Source organism: Dama dama, chromosome 9, assembly GCF_033118175.1.
Source record: "Dama dama isolate Ldn47 chromosome 9, ASM3311817v1, whole genome shotgun sequence".
Lineage (NCBI taxonomy): Eukaryota > Metazoa > Chordata > Mammalia > Artiodactyla > Cervidae > Dama > Dama dama.
The window spans coordinates 19518951-19537851 of NC_083689.1; the positions used below are offsets into that span (position 1 = coordinate 19518951).

Sequence of the window (18901 nt, forward strand, 5' to 3'; positions counted from 1 at the left end):
CAGTGTAAATCAACTATGCTCAAATTTAAAAAAAAGGGGGTTTGCACCTTAAAAATGGATGAAATAGGATTTCCATCGTCTTAAAAATACTACTAGAGCTACTAAAAAACTTTGCATTTACAAAATAATTGATAATAAGATTTCTTTGTATTGTACAAGAAGGTAGACAGGAACCACTGATAGGCTCGGGTGTGTGATATTACTCACACATAACTTCTTTCTTTCCTGCTCCATCAGAGGCTGGGCTCTCCTTGTTTCCAGCCTCTTCATTTGATGCAGGTAAATCTTTAGTCTCTTGGGTGGCCATTTCCACCTGTTTTCCCTGTGCTCCCTTTCCCCCTTTTGTTTGCACTTTTCTATCTGAAGATTCACCCTTTCCTGTTGCCTTCTTTGGCTTTGTTTCCACTTTGGCAGGAGTAGGCTTAGTTGACAGCCTCCCAGGTCTCCTCTTGGGCTCCTCCTTCCCTGCCCCTGACGAGGAGCTGACCTTCCTCTGGGGCACACTTGCAGCCGGGTGGGCACATGCTGGGAACGGGGAGATGACTCTGGAAGCTGGTCTGCTTGGCCATGGCTACTCCTTCCCCTGCTGGAGAAGTTGGGACCCCTCATGGCCCTCCCCCCCCCTTTTTTTTGTTTTATTCTCTTTTCTTTTTGCTCTTCTGATTGAGTGACTTTTACTACCCTTGTCACCCAGATCACCAGTCTGTTTTCTTGCCTTCTCTGACCTCCTGCTGGTTTCCACTAGTGTATTTTTGGTTTTAGTAAATGAATTCAAACATTTTTTCTTTTTTATAGTTTCTAGCCCTTTGCTGAAGGAGGCTTTCAACTCGCCTAGGCTTTTGGTGATTCTCTCATCAAATTCATCCAGTTTTCTACTGAGTCTGATGAACATCTTTACAAGTGTTACTCTGAATTCTTTATCTGATAATTTTCTTATCTCCTCTTGGTTTAGTTGTTTCTCTGAGAGATACTCATGTTTGAAAGATATTCTTTGAAAGATTCTGTAGTTCCTTCATTTTGCCTAACTCTGTTTCTAAGTATATCAGTTAGTCGCCCAGCCTTGAAAGAGTGGCCTTATATAGGAGGTGTCCTATAGGATCTAGTGGTGCCATCTCCCCTGGTCTACAAAGCCAGGTGTCCCGGGGGCATCCCCTGCATATGCCCTCCTGAGATGGGTAGACAGCAGTAGTTGCAGATGTGCTGGTGGGTGAGGTTGGTCCCCAGGCAGACCTGTCTGTGACTGCTGCAGATGGCCTTAGTAGGTCGAGCTGGTCCCTGGTCCAAATGTCTAAAGGCCCTGGCTGAAACTGCTGTGGGGAGGGGGTGCTGGTGCATAGGCTTGGCCTCTTGAGTTCTTAGGAGAAAGCAGGGGCAGGGCAGGTGGTGTTAGGCTGATGGAGACTGATAGAAATGGTGCTTACCAGCACCAAGCTGGAAAAGGCAACGGCACCCCGCTCCAGTCCTCTTGCCTGGAAAATCCCATGGACGGAGGAGCCTGGTAGGCTGCAGTCCGTGGGGTCGCAAAAAGTCGGACACAACTGAGCAACTTCACTTTCACTTTTCACTTTTATGCGTTGGAGAAGGAAATGGCAACCCTCTCCAGTGTTCTTGCCAAGAGAATCCCAGGGACGGCGGAGCCTGGTGGGCTGCCGTCTATAGGGTCGCACAGAGTCGGACACGACTGAAGCGACTTAGCAGCAGCAGCAGCAGCAGGCCAGCTATGTGGAAAGAAAGTAAAAACAAATGACGTCTGCCAGCACTTCTGTCCCTAATGTTCCACTGGACCCCTGCCCTTCTGGTGCACACCCTGAAATTAGCTGATGACTCTCCTTTTTGTATGGCCCAGGTGCTTTTCAAGCTGCTGCCTTTGTGATGGACTTTGGAGTGAGTGAGTTTCTGCATGAGTCCTTTAAGAGTGGAGTCTCTTCCCTTTCCTACAGCTCCTGGGCTCCCCCAGATGTGAGCCCTGCTGGTTTTCAAAGTCAGCTGTTATGGGCACTCAGCTTCCCAGTGCAGGCTCCCCAGGTTGGGGAGCCTGATATGGGGCCTGGACCCCTGCTCATCATGGGGTACCTCTGCGGTTGTGATATCTCTCCTGTTTGTGGCTTACCTCACAGGAGTGTGGGGGTGGGTGGTTCTCACTAGACCAGGACTCTGCACCTCCTCCCTTTCTCAATGTGGCCTTTTCCTTATACCCTTAGGTGTAGAAAATCGTTCTAGTCTTCAGTTCTCAGAGGTGGCAGTTCTATATGTGGTTATAGTTTTGGTGTGTCCCTGGGAGGAGGTGAGCACAGGATCTGCCTATTCCAGCAACTTGATTTGAAATTTGTGCAAGGCACTATCCTCAGCACTTGGCTGAACCTAAGTTCAACCTAAACGAGGGCTAGAAGATGACTCTGGATCTGGCTCTGCTGCCCCTTGAGCAGTCACTTGCCCCATCACTTAGATTCAGCATCTTTACTCCCTTAGAACCTCTCTTTAGATGTCAAACCCAGAAAAACCAGATAAAGGTGATCCTATCGCCTTTCAATCAGAAGAAAATATTTATGACCTTGGATTTGGCCAAGTATTCTTAGATATGACACCAAAAGCAAATAGAGGGGGGGAAAAAAGATATTTTGGATTTCACCAAATTAATAAATTTTGTGCATCAAAGGGCACCATCAAGAAAGGGAACACACCATTAGAATTCTTGTGCACTGTTGGTAGGAATATAAAATTATTCTTCTGGTATGGAAAACAATATGATGGTTCCTCAGAAGTTACAGAAGTGATATGTGATTCAGAGATTCCTCTACTGGGTGTATGCTCAAAAGAATCTAAAATATGGACAGATACTTGTACACTTGTTCATAGGGCCATTATTCACAATAGCAAAAATGTGGAAGCAACCCAAGAGTCCATCAAGGATGATTGGATCAATAAGATGGAGCATACATGTAATAGAATATTATTCAGATTTAATGAGAAAGGGCGCTTCCCGGTGGCTCAGTGATAAAGAATCTGCCTGCATTGCAGGAGACACAGGAGATGCAGCTTCAATTCCTGAGTTGGGAAGAGCCCCTGGAGGAGGAAATGGCAACCCACTCCAATATTCTTGCCTGGGAAATCCCATGGACAGAGGAGCCTGGCGGGCCACAGTCCATGGCGGCGGGGGGGTGGGGAGGGGGTGGGCAAAGAGTCCCACGCAACTGAGCAAGTGAGTACACATTCAATGAGAAAGGAAGTTCTGACACATGTTAAAACATAGATAGACTGTGGGGACTTGTGAAGTAAAATAAGCCTATCCAAGTAGGACAACTACTGCATGATCCCACTTATGTGAGGTTCCCATAGCAGTGGAATTTATAGAGACAAAAAATAGTAACAGTGGTTTCAGGGGCTGGAGGAAGGTATGAATGGGGAGTTGTTTAATGAGTACAGAGTTTCATTAAACAGTACAAACTCTGGAGATTGGTTTTCCATAGTCAATGTACTTCACACTGCTGATCTGTACACTTAAAATACTTAAGATGTAAATTTTTATAGTATGTGTATGTGATCACAATCAAAAGTAAAAACTCTTAAAGTGAGAGAGTGAAAACAGCCCACAGAAGGCAAAAAAATGGAAAATTACATATCTGGTCAAGACTTGGATGAAGTATAAAGAACTCCTACAAGTCAATAATAAAAAGCCAAATAGTCCAATTTAAAGGTGGAAAAACACTGGAATAGAAAATTTTCCAAGGAAGATATACTAGGATTTCTGGACATGATTACACATCAAGGAAATGTAAGTCAAAACTACAATGAGGGTGGGGCTGGTGGGCAAAATTGGTGAAGGAGGTCAAAAAGTACAAATTCCCATTTATAAAATAAGTCACAGGAATGTAATGTGCAGTATAGCAGTATAGTCAATAATACTGTATTGCATATTTTAAAGTGAACAGAAGAGCCTGGCAGGCTATAGTCCATGGGGTGGCAAAAGAATAAGACATGACTTAGTGACTAAACAACATTTACTGGCTTTCCTTGGTGGCTCAGTGGTAAAGAAGTTGTCCACCAATGTGGGAGATGCAGGAGATCTGGGTTCAATCCCTGGTCCGGAAAGATCCCCTGGAGGAGGAAATGCAACCCACTCCAGTATTTTTGCCTGAAAAATCCCATGGGCAAAGGACCCTGGTGGGTTATAGTCCAAAAGGTTGCTAAGAGCTGGACACAACTGAGCAAATGAGCATGAGAGTAGAGCTTAAAAGTGCTCATTGCAAGAAAAAAAAATTTTTTTTTTGGTAGATATGTGTGGTGAGAGAGGTTAACTGGACTCATTGTGGTGGTCATATTGCAGTATGTACAAATATAGAATTATCATGTTGTACAGTTGAAACTAATACTGAGCTGATTCATGTCAATGTATGACAAAACCCACTACAATATTGTAAAGTAACTCGCCTCCAACTAATAAAAATAAATGGAAAAAAAAAAAAAGAAACTAATACTGAGTTGGCCAAAAAGTTTATTCAAGTTTTTCCCTAAGGTAATACTAGCCAACTCAATATAATGTGATATGCTAATTATAACTCAATTAAAAAGCCACAATGAGAAACAACTACATATCCACTAGAATGGCTAGAAAAAAGTGAGAGAATAACAAGTATACTTGAGGACATGGTGAGATTGAAACCCTCATACACTGCTGGTGGAAAATAAAAAATAATGCAGTCACTTTGGAAAACAGTCTGGCAGTTCCGCAAAGATTAAACCTAGAATCACCACATGACCCATTGATTCCACTCCCAGGCATGTATCAAAGTGAAATAAAAACACACTTCCACACAAAAACTTGTACATGAATGCATTGACTTGAAACGAACTGTCAGATATTTCTCCAGCAAACATGAGTTTACTTGGGACCGGCAGAGAATTACACTTCAGGACCTGAAGCCATGGTGAGTTGTGAGCCAGTCACCCCAGAGCAAGGGAAGGAGGTTGCAAGGGAAAATGATGTTATGAGGGTGATAGTAAAAAATAGTTTATGGTTTTTCACTGGCTGAGTCCTTGCAGGGAAAGAAGCCTCCTTCTTCCTCTTTGGCTCTGCTATCATTGCAGGATATGAGTGTTCCCCCTTGTGGTCTCCTGACTCTAATTGAGGTTTCTGTTTTTTTTGTTGTTGTTGTTTTGTTTTGTTTTACAAATGCTTATAGCAACAGTTTTCATAATAGTCAAAAGTAGTAATAATCCAATGTCCTTTAGCAGGTGGATACAGAAATGTGCTATAGCCATACAATAAAATATTTTATTGTTGTTCAGTCACTAAGTTGTGTCCAACTCTTTGCAACCTCATGGACTGCAGCACACTAAGCTTTCCTGTCCATCACCATCTCCCTGAGTTTGCTCAAACTCATGTTCATCGAGTCGGTGATGCCATCCAACCGTCTCATCCTCTGTCATCCCCTTCTCCTCCTGCCTTCAATCTTTCTCAGCATCAGGGTCTCTTCTAATGAGTCAGTTCTTCGCATCAGGAGACCAAAGTATTGGAGCTTCAGGTTTAGCATTAGTCCTTCCAATGAATATTCAGGTATTAGTATTGAATGGTTTGATCTCCTTGCTGTCCATGGAACTCTCAAGAGTCCTCCAGCACCACAGTTCAAAGGCATCAGTTCTTTGGTGCTCTGCTTTCTTTAAGGTCCAACTCTCACATCTGTACATGGCTACTGGAAAAACCATAGCTTTGACAATACCTAATGTTGTCAAAGTGATGTCTCTGCTTTTTAATATGCTGTCTAGATTTATCATAGCTTTCCTTCCAAGGAGAAAGCATCTTTTAATTTCATGGCATATTACTCTGTCATAAAAAGAAATGAAGTATCAATACCTGGATGTCCCTTGAAAAATTATGCTAAGTAAATGAAGTTAACCACAAAGTCCACATATTACAGAATCCCACTCATGAAGTCAGTGAATATAGAAACCTAGAGAGACAGAAAGCAGATTAGTGATTGCCTAGGTCCTGGAGGAGGAAGATGGGAAGACACTGATGGCTAGAGGGTACAGGGGTTTCTTTTTGAGATGATATAAATGTTCTAAGATGGACCACAGTGAGGACTGCATGTATCTGTGAGTATACTGAAAACCACTGCATTGTCCATTTAAAAGTGGCCCATTGTATGTAGTAATGTGTGTTGCATCTCAACAAAGTCCTTCAAATAAATGGATAAATGCATTAAGAGTTTTGCACCATAAAGGAGGCTGAGTGCCTGAAAACTGATGCTTTCAAATTGTGGCACTGGAGAAAACTCTTTGAGTCCCTCGGACTGCAAGGAGATCAAGCCAGTCAATCGTGAATATTCATTGAAAGGACTGTTGCTGAAGTTGAAGCTCCAATACTTTGGTCTCCTGATGCGAAGAACTGACTCATTGGAAAAGACCCTGATGCTGGGGAAGACTGAAGGCAGGAGGAAAAAGGGATGAGAGGGGATAAGATGGTAGGATGGTATCACCGACTCAATGGACTTGAGTTTGAGCAAACTCCGGGAGATAGTGGAGGACAGAGGAGCCTGATGTGCTGCAGTCCATAGGGTCCTAAAGAGTGGGACAAGACTTAGTGACTGAACAATAACAACATCAATCGACTCTCAGACTCTCTAAGTATATTAGTCGTTTCTGGGTACATCCCACATTTACATAACCCTTTATTGTTTTTCTTATATCAGAGAAAATAGGAAATTTGCTGTGGGAATATTATAGCTGTTCACATCTCAAAGCGCTTTAAGAACATACTCAGAAACTAATGTGAAGTCAATCTCCTGCCAGAGTAAGGCGTATACCTAAGAATTTAATGAAGATGTCTCATAGCTTGTGATTGGTGGGAGGAGATCGTTCTGTTCCAGGTTGTCCTGACCCAGGCAACCCGTGTGCTCTGGGCTTGCTCCTCAAGGGGTCCATTCCACTAAAAACAGCCTTGAGTTCTCTGCTTACACATCTGTGTCCCATTCAGGTCTGGAGCTGGCTCGGCTTAAACGCAAGGATCCTTGGAGGGTCAGGACGGAAGCCAGGTCTGTTTGGCCACGTGACCTCCACCTGCTGTTACCCATGGGGGCTGGGTGATGGTGGTGGGGAGGGAGCGTCCTTTCGAAGGGTCCTCTAGGGAGCGCATCAAGGGCAGGTGCGTGGGGCCACTCCCTGCCTGGCGTGGACGTTGCTCCTCCGCGCGGATGCGCTGGGGATCGTGTCTCACCTGTGCTTCCCCGCAGCAGGTGGAGCTTTTGTTGCGCCTAGACCTGCACCGGATCCGGGAGTAAGAAGTGGGTTGGCGCGTGGGAGCAGGTGTGGTCTTTGGGGTCCCCAGTCCCTTTTCCCTTCCCAAGCGGCATTCATTGTCTTCTGAATTATTCAAAAATTTAGGAGTAGGACCTCAAGTCCATGACCTGTCCCTCCTGCCTAACGCTTCCTAGGGCTGGCAATAAATCCCTAAACTTTCAGATCCCTCCCACCTTCTCATAGCCAACTTGTCCTCTCTAATTCACAGCGTCATCAGCTATTCGTTCTCCATGATCATTTCAAACAGACCCAATATTTTAATTGTCATTTCCCCACAGTCAATCTTTGGCTCACTTTAAAAAGATTTATCTTTTTGTTTGTGGCTATTTTACATGAGAGCTAAGCATAGAATAACCACCTGGAACTGTGTTGTATAAAACCGTCTAAGATCTTTCCTGGTCACAGACATCCTTGGGAAAGACATTTGGGTGGAGGTTCTTCTTTGGAAACTCACCTGTCAGCACTACCCCTTGCTGTTTGTCACCTTGAAAAAATTATTCACTTGAGTCTCATTTTTCTATTTATAAAATATCATTAATAAGAATAACATATTTCAAATGAGCAAGAAAGGAGTGTTTCAGAAAAATGAAATAATGATTTCAGTGTTATTACATTCCATTTGCTAACGATTCTTCCTTCTTTTTTTTTAATTTCCCTGGGAGTGTGCATAACTATTCTGAGGTCTTGTTATGAACCAAACTTGGGTTCACTCACCCCTGCAGAGAAAAGTCAATCTACTGACACTGGGATGTGGTGAAGGGAAGTGTGGCATATCTATTGTAGGGCATCAATTAAGGAGTCCAGGCAGCTAGTGCTTAAAAGTCCTGAACCCCTGGGAGGCTTTCAGGGAAAGATTTTTAAAGATAGGATGAGGAAGAGGGAGAGGGGTGCATGATCAGCTGGTGGACATTCTTCTGATGTTTTTGGCAGTCAACATCATCAACCTTCTGATTCCAACCAGTCTGAGTTCTATTTGCTTGTGGGCTGCATCCAGTTAGCTTCTTCTACTTGGTGGGGGCTTCAGTATCTGCAAAACAGCTCGGAGGATATGGTTCAGAGTATTACCTATAGTCCTTGAGGAGCAGGGCTTCCCAGATGGTGCTAGTGGTAAAGAACCTGCCTAGCAATGCAGGAGATGCCTGAGACAAGGTTTCAATCCCTGGGTTGGGAAGATCCCCTGGAAGACGTGTCCATCCACTCCAGTATCCTTCCTGGAGAATCCCATGGACAGAGGAGCCTGGCAGACTGCACTCCATGAGGTTGCAAAGAGTCAGGCATGATTGAAGCAACTTAGCGCGCACTTGAGGAGGAATGAAAATCCTTGACTTTACTGGCTGAAGTATTACTATTTTGTCTTGCTCGACTGTTGACCTTTCTTTCTGCATTTTCTCACTCCTCTGATTAAATTTACCCTTTAGAACTTGGGGAAGGCCTAGGAGGCTATGGTTTTTCTACAGACAAGACACAGGTGGAGGACATGGCTAGGAGTGGCAGCAGGGTGGGGGTGGGGTTGGGTGGGGAGCTTGCTGTTCTGGGATGGCCCCTGCTATAGTCTGTCCTTTTCTTGTGGGTTGTTTAAAATGGACTATCAGGCTTAGACTTGCAACACTTAGATGGGCTCTAATGTCATTGTTTTCCAAGTGATTTCTTTCGGTGGAAATAACAACAGCCATATTCGTTTTCTGAAAGGAATAGATATTATATAGTTGTGAGTTTTCTAGCTGAACTAAAAAAAAGTGCCTTGCAATTTTCTTCCCCTTTTTACATATAAACATTGGGTTTGAGTGATTTTACTGAAGCTTCCCTGGTGGCACTAGTGGTAAAGAAACTGCCTGCTAATGCAGGAGACATAAGAGACATGGGTTCAGTCTCTGGGTCAGGAAGATCCCCTGGTGGAGGGCATCGCAGCCCACTCCAGTATTCTTGCCTGGAAAAACCCCATGGACAGAGGAGTCTGGTGGGCTACAGTTTCTAGGGTAAAAAAGAGCCGGACTTGACTGAAGTGACTTAGCATGCATACACTGGATTCTTCAAACAATGGGTTTGTCACTTTTAAAATCTCAATGCTGGTCCAGAACAACATGAATGGGAGCAGAGCCTGAGGTCAGTGACTTCAAGCTAAGCCCCTGCCTTGAGGCTGCAAAGAGGAGAACTTAAAGGCCAAATGGTTCTTCCTGAAAACCTCCCTTGTAGGTGTGTTCCTGCCCACAGCCACCTGAGAAAGAGCTCTTGCTACTGAGAGAAGCTATAACCTCGAAAAGCTGGGGATGCACCTGTGTTGGGGTGGCCTGGTGAGGCCCATCTCAAGGTTGTAACGATGGTTCCTTTGTGCCTGTTTCTAGATGTAGGTTGGAGGGGTTTCCCTGGTGGTCCAGTGGACCCATACTCCCAATGCAGAGAGCCCAGGTTCAACCCCTGGTTGGGGAGCTAGATACTGAATGCATGCCACAGCTGAAGATCCCACACACCAGAACTAAGACCTGGCACAGTCAATACAAAAGAAAAGATGTGGTTTACAGTTTTACATTCACAATGTAGGTGCACTCCGAGTAATTTCTGCCCATTGGAAAAAAAATCTGTGAAGATCACATGTTCTGTCTTCTGGCAGAAGGTATTGAATTTGAAAGTCCTTTGGGTCAGAACTTTTAGGTGAATCTGGGTGAGGGTTTCCTCATTGTGAGAATGGAAGCCCCAGAGAGTGAGTTTTCCCCCATTATTCCCCAGGGAGAGAAGGGTGGGCAGAGCTCCCAGAGTTTATTACTCCTGTGGCTGCTCTGGTGGCCCCACCCTGCTTCTCCAGGGACTGACCTGGGCCAGTAGTTCAATCTCAACCAGGAGTCTGGAGACCAAAGCTAGACAGTGTTTCACCTTCTGCATGCTTAGTCGCTCAGTCATGTCTGACTCTTGGTGGCCCCATGGACTGTATTTCGCCAGGCTCCTCTGTCCATGGGACTTTCCAGGCAAGAAAACTGAACTGGGTTGTCATTTCCTCTTCCAGGCAATCTTCCCACCTCAGTGATTAAACCCATATCTCCTGCATTGGCGGGCTGATTCCTTACCACTGAGCCACTTGGGAAGCCTTCAGAATGTAGCTTTTCCCTCTAAGCTGTGGGCTGCTTATCTCAGCTGATTTGAATATTTGTGATTCTGTTGATTATTAAGGCCTTGTAACTGATTTTCCTTAGCAGTTTGCAATTCTTTTTCTTGTGGGAGTAAGATTTTTATTAAAAAACTAGAGAAATTTTTTTGGCTGCAGCGTGTGGCATGAGGGCTCTTAGTTCCCTGACCAGGGATCAAATCTGTGCCCCTTGCAGTGGAAGCTCAGAGTCTTAACCATGGAAACACTAGCGTGTGCATGCCAGGTCACTTCAGTCATGTTTGACTCTTTGTGACCCTATGGACTGTAGCCATTTGTGACTCAATGGACATGAATTTGAGCAAACTCCCTGAGAAACCAGAGGACAGAGGAGCCTGGCATGCTGCAGTCCATGGGGTTGCAGAGTTGGACATGACTTAATGATGGAACACCACCACCAGACTCTTGGGTACCTCTGGTGCTGTAGCCCCTACCTGTACTGCAACAAAGATCCTACCCTTGAGCTTTTAGGGGACAACACCATGGCACCCCTGTGGTCAGCAAAGGTATTATTAGTTCAAACCCAAACCAAGCTGTTGGTCCTTAAATCCTATAAAGCAACCAGCTATCATGGGGAGGGACCCCTAACATTAATGGCACTGATGTGAGGCTCTCTGGAGGAAAAAAATGACAAACACCAGGGTAGAGAGGACACCTATCCCCCTGAGGTATATCCAGTGATGAAAACACAGTCAGGGAGGAAGGGAGGGAGGAAGCAAAAGCAAAAACAACAACAACAACAACAACAAAAACTGAAACAGTTTGACCAATTGGTGATCCAACATATACAACTAAAAGAATTTATACAAGAAAGGTAAAAGGACACTGCTTGGCTTTGGGCCTCTACAATGTATGAGATCTTTCATGCCTTCAAAAGGAATTGGGATGACTTAAGGCTTTCCTACATTCTCTACATTTGTATGGTTTCTTGCCAGTGTGCATTCTCATGTGCCCTCTAAAGGTAGTGCGATAAATGAAGGCTTTCCCACATTCTGTACATTCATAAGGCTTTTCTCCAGTGTGAGTTTTTTCATGTGTTAGAAAGGATGTGTAACAACTGAAGGCTCTGCCACACTGTTTACATTCACAGGGTTTCTCGCCTGTGTGAGTTCTCTGATGAATTTGAAAAGAACTGGGAAAACTGAATGCTTTCCCACATTCCTTACACTTATAAGGTCCATCTCCAGTGTGTATTATCATGTGTGTTTGAATGCTGGAGGGAGAAATGAAGGCTTTCTCACATTCTTTACATTTATAGGGTTTCTCTCCAGTATGCTATCTCATGTGTCCTTGAAAGGTTGTGCGATAAATGAAGGTTTTCCCACATTCTGTACATTCATAGGATTTGTCCCCAGTATGAGCTCTTTCATGTATTCGAAAGGAACTGGGCCAACTGAAAGTTTTACCACACTGTTTACATTCATATGGCTTCTCTCCAGTGTGAGTCCTTTCATGTGATCGAAATGAACTGGGACAAATGAAGGCTTTCCCACATTCCTTACACTTGTAAGGTCCATCTCCAGTGTGCATTATGTGTACAAATGCTTGAAAGAGAAATGAAGGCCTTCCCACATTCTTTACATTCATAAGGTTTCTCTCCAGTGTGAATTCTTTCATGGATTTGCAGACCTAGAGGAGAACTGAAAGTTTTCTCACATTGTTACTTTCATATTGTTTCTCTGCTGTGTGGATCCTTTCATGTCTTTGAAAGGAACTAGGACAGTTGAGGGCTTTATCACACTGCTTATATTCATAGGGTTTTTCTCCAGTGTAGTTTCTTTCATAGATTTGCAAGCCTAGAGGAGACCTGAGGGATTTACCACAGTTTACATATGAAGGGCTTCTCTCCAGTGTGAGTTCTTTCATGGGCTCGAAATGAAGTGGGACAACTGAAGTATTTCCCACGTTCCTTTTTTATAGGGTCCTTCTCCAGTGTGTCTTATCACGTGTCTTCAAAAGGCTGTGAGCCATGTGAAGGCTTTTCATCATTCCTTACATTCATAGAGTTTTTCTCCAGTGTGAGTTCTTTCATGTCTGTGAGCAGATTTGTGGTCATTGAAGGCTTTCCCACATTCCTTGCATTTATATGGTTTCTCCTCGTATTCATGATACTCATATGGCTTGTGTACAGTGTGAGATCAGATGTGACTATTAAGAAATGAATGATGCAAGAAGACTTTTCCACACACATGACATTCACATGGTTTTACTCCAGAAGGCGTTTTCTGGTTCAGATTAAGATTTAGAATCTGGCTGACAGTTCCTCTATGTTGACTACCTTCTTTGCTTTCACAGAGTTTTTCTACCACATGAATTCTGTAAAAAAATGAGAAATTATTGATTTATTTAATAATTTCACATTTATTAGTAGGGTATTAGAACTACATTTTTATATTTTATAGCAAAAGTGAACATTTTTTGCTCTTTCTAAACTGTTGGCAAGCTCTGTAACAGGACTATCATGAAAACAGTGATATTAATGTATGGAGTTTCTTAATATTGTTTCCCAAAGTGGATAAAGTTACAAACAATGAACACCCATGTCACATTTAAATAAATACTTTCAGTGGGAAAAGAATTAAGGATAAATAAATTTGAAGCTGGGATTATTTTGTTTTATTTGCTTATTTTAAAAAGCTATGATAGGGACTTCCTTCGTGGCTCAGGGGTAAAGAGCCCACCTGCCAATGCAGGAGACATGGGTTGGATCCCTGATCTGGGAAAATCTCATACTCCACAGAGCAACTAAGCCCATATGTCACAACTATTGAGCCTGCATACTGCAAGTACTGAAGCTCAAATGCCCTAGAGCATGTGCTCCACAAGAGAAACACCTGCAATGAGAAATCCATGCACTGCAACTAGAAAGTAGGCCTTACTCTTCACAACTAGAGAAAAAGCCTGTGCAGCAACAAAGACCTAGGACAGCCAGAAATAGATACATGAAGAAAAAGAAAAGTTTATGACATACCAGGACTCTCACGTGGGACACTGTTTACTGTGTGTGTAACTCACTTTAGTTTCCTCCCTTGGGTTTTGTACCAATCTTTAACGTTATGACTGTCTCATTTTTTCCCTAAAATGCAGACCCAGAAAAATAATGCAAATTATTATAAATTATAGAACAATATTAGATTCTAGGTCCACAATGAGCTGTGACATGCTTAGTTTATTTACCAGTGTGTGGTAGTCCGCCCTTATCCACAGTTTTGCTTTCTGTGGTTTCAGTTACCTATGGTCAATTGCAGTCTGAAAATATTAAACGGAAAATCACATAAGTAAACAATTCATAGTTTTAAACTGTGCACCCTTCTGAGTAGCAGGATGAAATCTTGCAACATGCCCTCCATCATGTCCAGGATATGAATCATCCCCTTGTCCTCTGCATCCATGCTGTATACGCTACCTGCCCATCTGTCACTTAGTTGCCATCTCGGTTGTCAGATCACTGTGATGATAACCCTGTGCTTTGGTTCAAGTAATCCTCATTTTCTTTTTTAAACAAACTTTTAGAAGACTCTAATATGATGCCTTTTTAAATTTTTAAAAAATATTTATTTGGCTACACTGGGTCTTGCTTGCTGCATGTGAGATCTAGTTCTCTGAACAGAGATTGAACCTGGCCCCCCTGCAGTGGGAGCGTGGAGTCTTAGCCACTGGACCATCAGGGTAAGTCCCCTCATTTTTCTTAATGATGGCCCCAAAATGCAAGAATAGTGATGCAAGAATTAGGGTATGCCAAACAGAAACTGTAAAGTCCTTTTTTAATGAAAAGATGAAAATTCAAACTTAAGAAAAGCTATATACTGATGTCGCTAAGATCTATAGGAGAAATTAATCTTCTGTTATTAAATTGTGAAAGAAAAAGAAATTGATCTTATTTTGCTGTCTCATCTTGAACTGCAAAGTTATGCACACTTAACACTTATGTGTGTTAAGTGCATGTGTATTACACTTGTTCTATTCTTAGTTATTGTTATCAGTCTCTTGGCTATTGTTGGTTAGTTGCTAAGTCATGTCCAACTCTTTTGCAACCCTATGGAGCTTGCCAGGCTCCTCTGTCCATGGGATTTTCCAGGCAATGATACTGGAGTGGGCTGCTATTTCCTTCTCCGTGTCAATCTCTTACTGTGCACCAAATTCTAAACTTATCATAGATATGTATGTATAGGATTCAGTACTATTTATGGTTTCAGGCATCCACTGGTGGTATTGGAATGTATTCCATGCAGATTAGGGGGACTACTGTATTCCTTTTCCACATTCCACAACTTGGAACAATGTTGATTGGCAAGGAATACTTGTTCTCGAAGAAGTGAAGAAATGTTCCCCAGAATTATCTGCATCACATCTCTGTAAGGTTTCTTCTGCAAAGGATTTAGTAAAGCCCACTCCTCTGGGGTGAAGTTCACAGCCACATCCTCAAAAGTCACTGTGTCCTAAAACATCACAAATATGTTTCCAGTAAGATGTGTGAGTCTGACAGAACTCTGGGATTTATGCTCAATTTATAGGAAGATTGTATATGATTCTATCACCTTCAAACATTTATTTTATGTCTTGGTCATCAGAACTTACTTTCTGTCCATACTTATTTCATCATGAATTTAACAGCATAAGGAACACATGCAAACTATTTATGCATTTTTACTGTGACCACTTGAAATGTTACTGCTCTCTAATGTGAAGGTCTAGAGGGCCTTGGAGAAATAAGAAAAATGCTACAAAAATGAATCAAATATCATTTTAAACACATCAATCTCTTTTGAAAAAAACTCATCTCCTTTGTTATCACACACCATTTAACTCAGCCCTCCATGATATATAGGGGCTTCCCAGGTGGCACAGTGGTAAGGAATCTGCCTGCCAATGAAGGAGACACAGGAGACACAGGTTCAATGAGTGCGGTGGGAAGATCACTTGGAGGAGGAAATGGCAACCCACTCCAGTATTCTTTTTTTAAATTTTAATTGGAGGCTAATTACTTTACAATATTGTGGTGGTTTTTGCCATACATTCACATGAATCAGCCATGGGTGTACATGTGTTCCCCATCCTGAACCTCCCTCCCACCTCCCTCCCCATCCCATCCCATCCCTCAGGGTCATCCCAGTGCACCAGCCCTGAGCACCCTGTCTCACGCATCGAACCTGGACTGGCAATCTGTTTCACATATGATAATATACATGTTTCAATGTTATTCTCTCAAATCATCCCACCCTCGCCTTCTCCCACAGAGTCCAAAAGTCTGTTCTTTACATCTGCGTCTCTTTGGCTGTCTCGCATATAGGGTCATCATTACCATCTTTCTAAATCCCATATATATGCATTAATATGCTGTATTGCTGTTTTTCTTTTGACTTACTTTACTCTGTATAAAAGGCTCCAGTTTCATCCACCTCATTAGAATGGATTCAAATGCATTCTTTTTAATATTTGAGCAATATTCCATTGTGTATGTGTACCACAGCTTTCTTATCCATTCCTCTGGTTGCTTCCATGGACCTCTAGGTTGCTTCCATGTCCTGGCTAAACGCTGCTGTGATGAACATTGGGGTACATGTGTCTCTTTCACTTCTGGTTTCCTCAGTGTGTTTGCCCAGCAGTGGGACTGCTGGGTCAGTTCTATTTCCAGTTTTTTAAGGAATCTCCACACTGTTCTTCATAGTGGCTGTACTAGTTTGCATTCCCACCAACAGTGTAAGAGGGTTCCCTTTTCTTTGCATCCTCTCCGGTGTTTATTTGTAGACTTTTTGATAGCAGCCATTCTAACCAGCATGAGATGGTACCTCATTGTGGTTTTAATTTGCATTTCTCTGATAATGAGAAATGTTGAGCATCTTTTCATGTGTTTGTTAATCATCTATACATCTTCTTTGGAGAAATGTCTGTTTAATTCTTTGGCCCATTTTTTGATTGGGTCGCTTATTTTTCTGGAATTGAACTGCAGGAGTTGCTTGTATATTTTTGAGATTTAATTCTTTGTCAGTTGTTTCATTTGCTGTTATTTTCTCCCATTCTGAAGGCTGTCTTTTCACCTTGCTTATAGTTTCCTTCATTGTGCAAAAGCTTTTAAGTTTAATTAGGTCCCATTTGTTTATTTTGATTTTATTTCCATTACTCTGGGAGGTGGGTCATCATAGAGGATCCTGCTATGACTTATGTCAGAGAGTGTTTTGCCTATGTTTTCCTCTAGGAGTTTTACAGTTTCTGGTCTTACATTTGGATCTTTAATACATTTTTCCACTCCAGTATTCTTGCCTGAGAAATCCCATGGACAGAGGTGACTGATGGGTTACAGTCCCTGAGGTCGCAAAGAGTTGGATGTGGTTAAGTGCACATGCAAAGCAAAAAGCCATGATGCATGAGATCAAACCTGCAGTAGTTTTTAATGAATAAAATACAGTGAAGAAATGGGAGCTTTTCCTTCTCTTCCTGTCACCAAACATGAGAGTCCAGGAGGCCTGTGGAAATACAGCTTGTAATGAGGATCATTTAGTCATATTGGCCTGAATTAGCCAGGTGTAACTGGCCAGATTAAAACACCCTTGTACTTTGTTTGTGTAACATTTATTGCAGACTGTTTCTCCATTCTTTCTCTCTCCCATTAGTGGAGCTAAGAAGTTATTTAGAACCAAGGGTTCAGACAACTTGCCAAGATATGACATGCTAAAAAGACATTAACAACTTAGACCTCCACAAATTCTATATGATGAGCCTCAGGGCTGCTTCTCACCAGTTTTTAGCACACAGAATGAAATGATAAAGTACTGAAAGATCTCTTTTCAGTCAAAGCCCTTGCTAACCCTTGAGGAACTTGTTAAGAGCTCCATATATGTTAAGAGCTCCATATTGCTCAGGAGTTAACTCAAGTCCACGGAGGTCTGCTGGTGAATCTGTCCATGATTATATAATAACACAAAGGATTCACAGGGCTTTCCTTCAAAGAATGCAAAAGAAAAAAAGAAAACCCCAAGTTCACGGATATAGAGAACAGATTGGTAGTTGCCAGAGAGGGTAAGTGAAGAGAGGGTTGTCGAGGGGTGGGTGAAATAGGTGGAGGCAGATCAAAGGTTATAAACTTTCAGTTATAAAATAAGTCAGGGGATATAATATGCAGCAGTATGACTATAGTTAATAATACTTTATTGCATATTGGAAAGTTTCTAACAGAGGAAATTTAAAATTTTTCATCATAAGAAAAACTGTAATCATGTGTAATAATATTTGTCTAGTTAACTAACTAGACTTATTGTAATACTTCATAATATAAACAAATATCAAATCATTATGTTGTACACTTGAAAATGTTATATGTCAGTTATATCACAATAATGCTAAAATAAAATGACCCCCCCCCCAAACTAGGGAAGACCTAAAAATTGCAGGAATATAGACTATCAACAAAATCAAAAGCTGATGATTTGAAATAATCAGTAAAATTGATAAAGGTTTAGGCAGGCTAAATGAGAAAAGAGGGAAGGCAGAAATTGTTAAAATCAGGAATGAGCCTTTCCGGCGGTGACGACCTCCTCACGAGAACATGCCTCTCGCAAAGGATCTTCTTCATCCCTCTCCAGAAGAGGAGAAGAGGAAACACAAGAAGTGCCTGGTGCAGAGCCTCAATTCCTATTTCATGGATATAAAATGCCCAGGATGCTATAAAATCACCACCGTCGTTAGCCATGCACAAACAGTAGTTTTGTGTGTTGGCTGCTCTATTGTCCTCTGCCAGCCTACAGAAGGAAAAGCAAGGCTTACAGAAGGATGCTGTTTCAGACGGAAGCAGCACTAGAAGCATCCTGTATCAGGATGAACAGGAAACCATCCCAATAAACACGTTTTGGATTAAAAAAAAAAAAATCAGGAATGAAAGGAACGTAAGACAAGAGCATTTGATAAAACCTAACATCCACTTATAATAATGCACTAGGAACAGAGGGGAGTTCTGCCTCTTAAGATAGAACATTTGCATGAAACCTGTAGGCAACATCACACTTAATGGTGAGAAACAAGAGGCTTGTTTTTGGTAAGATACTAAGACACTAGGTAAGGTGTCCTCTCACCACTCTTGTTCAATACTATACCGGAAGGCCCAGCTAATGCAATAAAGCAAGAAAAGGAAATAAAATATATACAGATTAGGAAGGAAGAAATAAAACTGGCTCTGTTGTGTGTGATATGATTTTCTATGTAAAATATCTGAAAGGATTCATAACACCAGATATCACTCCAGCAATTAATAAGAGAGTATGGAAAGACTGAGGATACAGAAGTCAACTGTTTTCTTATAGATCCAGAGAAATATAGCTATCTGACCTTTGATAAAGGACTAAAAGGCAATTCAATGGAGAAAAAAAAGACTTTTCAACAAATAGTGCTATATATAGTGGATACTCACATGCAAAAAACAAGTAAGTAAACCTACACACAGAACTTACAGAAAACTTAAAGTAGACCATAGTTCTA

General features: G+C 42.2%; 2 protein-coding genes and 1 pseudogene across 2 annotated transcripts; 1 reads left to right on the forward strand and 2 right to left on the reverse strand.

Annotated features, from left to right (window-relative positions):
- Positions 1–199: 199 nt before the first annotated feature.
- On the reverse strand, positions 200–892 carry LOC133062773 (non-histone chromosomal protein HMG-14-like). The gene is made up of 2 exons (XM_061152160.1): positions 832–892; positions 200–525 (listed from the first exon to the last, which is right to left on the reverse strand). The coding sequence occupies exons 1-2, from the start codon at positions 890–892 to the stop codon at positions 200–202; spliced, it is 387 nt and encodes a 128-aa protein (XP_061008143.1).
- Positions 893–11431: 10539 nt separating this feature from the next.
- LOC133062774 (zinc finger protein 709-like) lies at positions 11432–13846 on the reverse strand (annotated as a pseudogene).
- Positions 13847–17945: 4099 nt separating this feature from the next.
- Positions 17946–18227, forward strand: LOC133061272 (small ribosomal subunit protein eS27-like). The gene has a single exon (XM_061149268.1). It carries the CDS (start codon positions 17976–17978, stop codon positions 18225–18227), a length of 252 nt encoding a protein of 83 aa, XP_061005251.1. The 5' UTR covers positions 17946–17975.
- Positions 18228–18901: the final 674 nt, after the last annotated feature.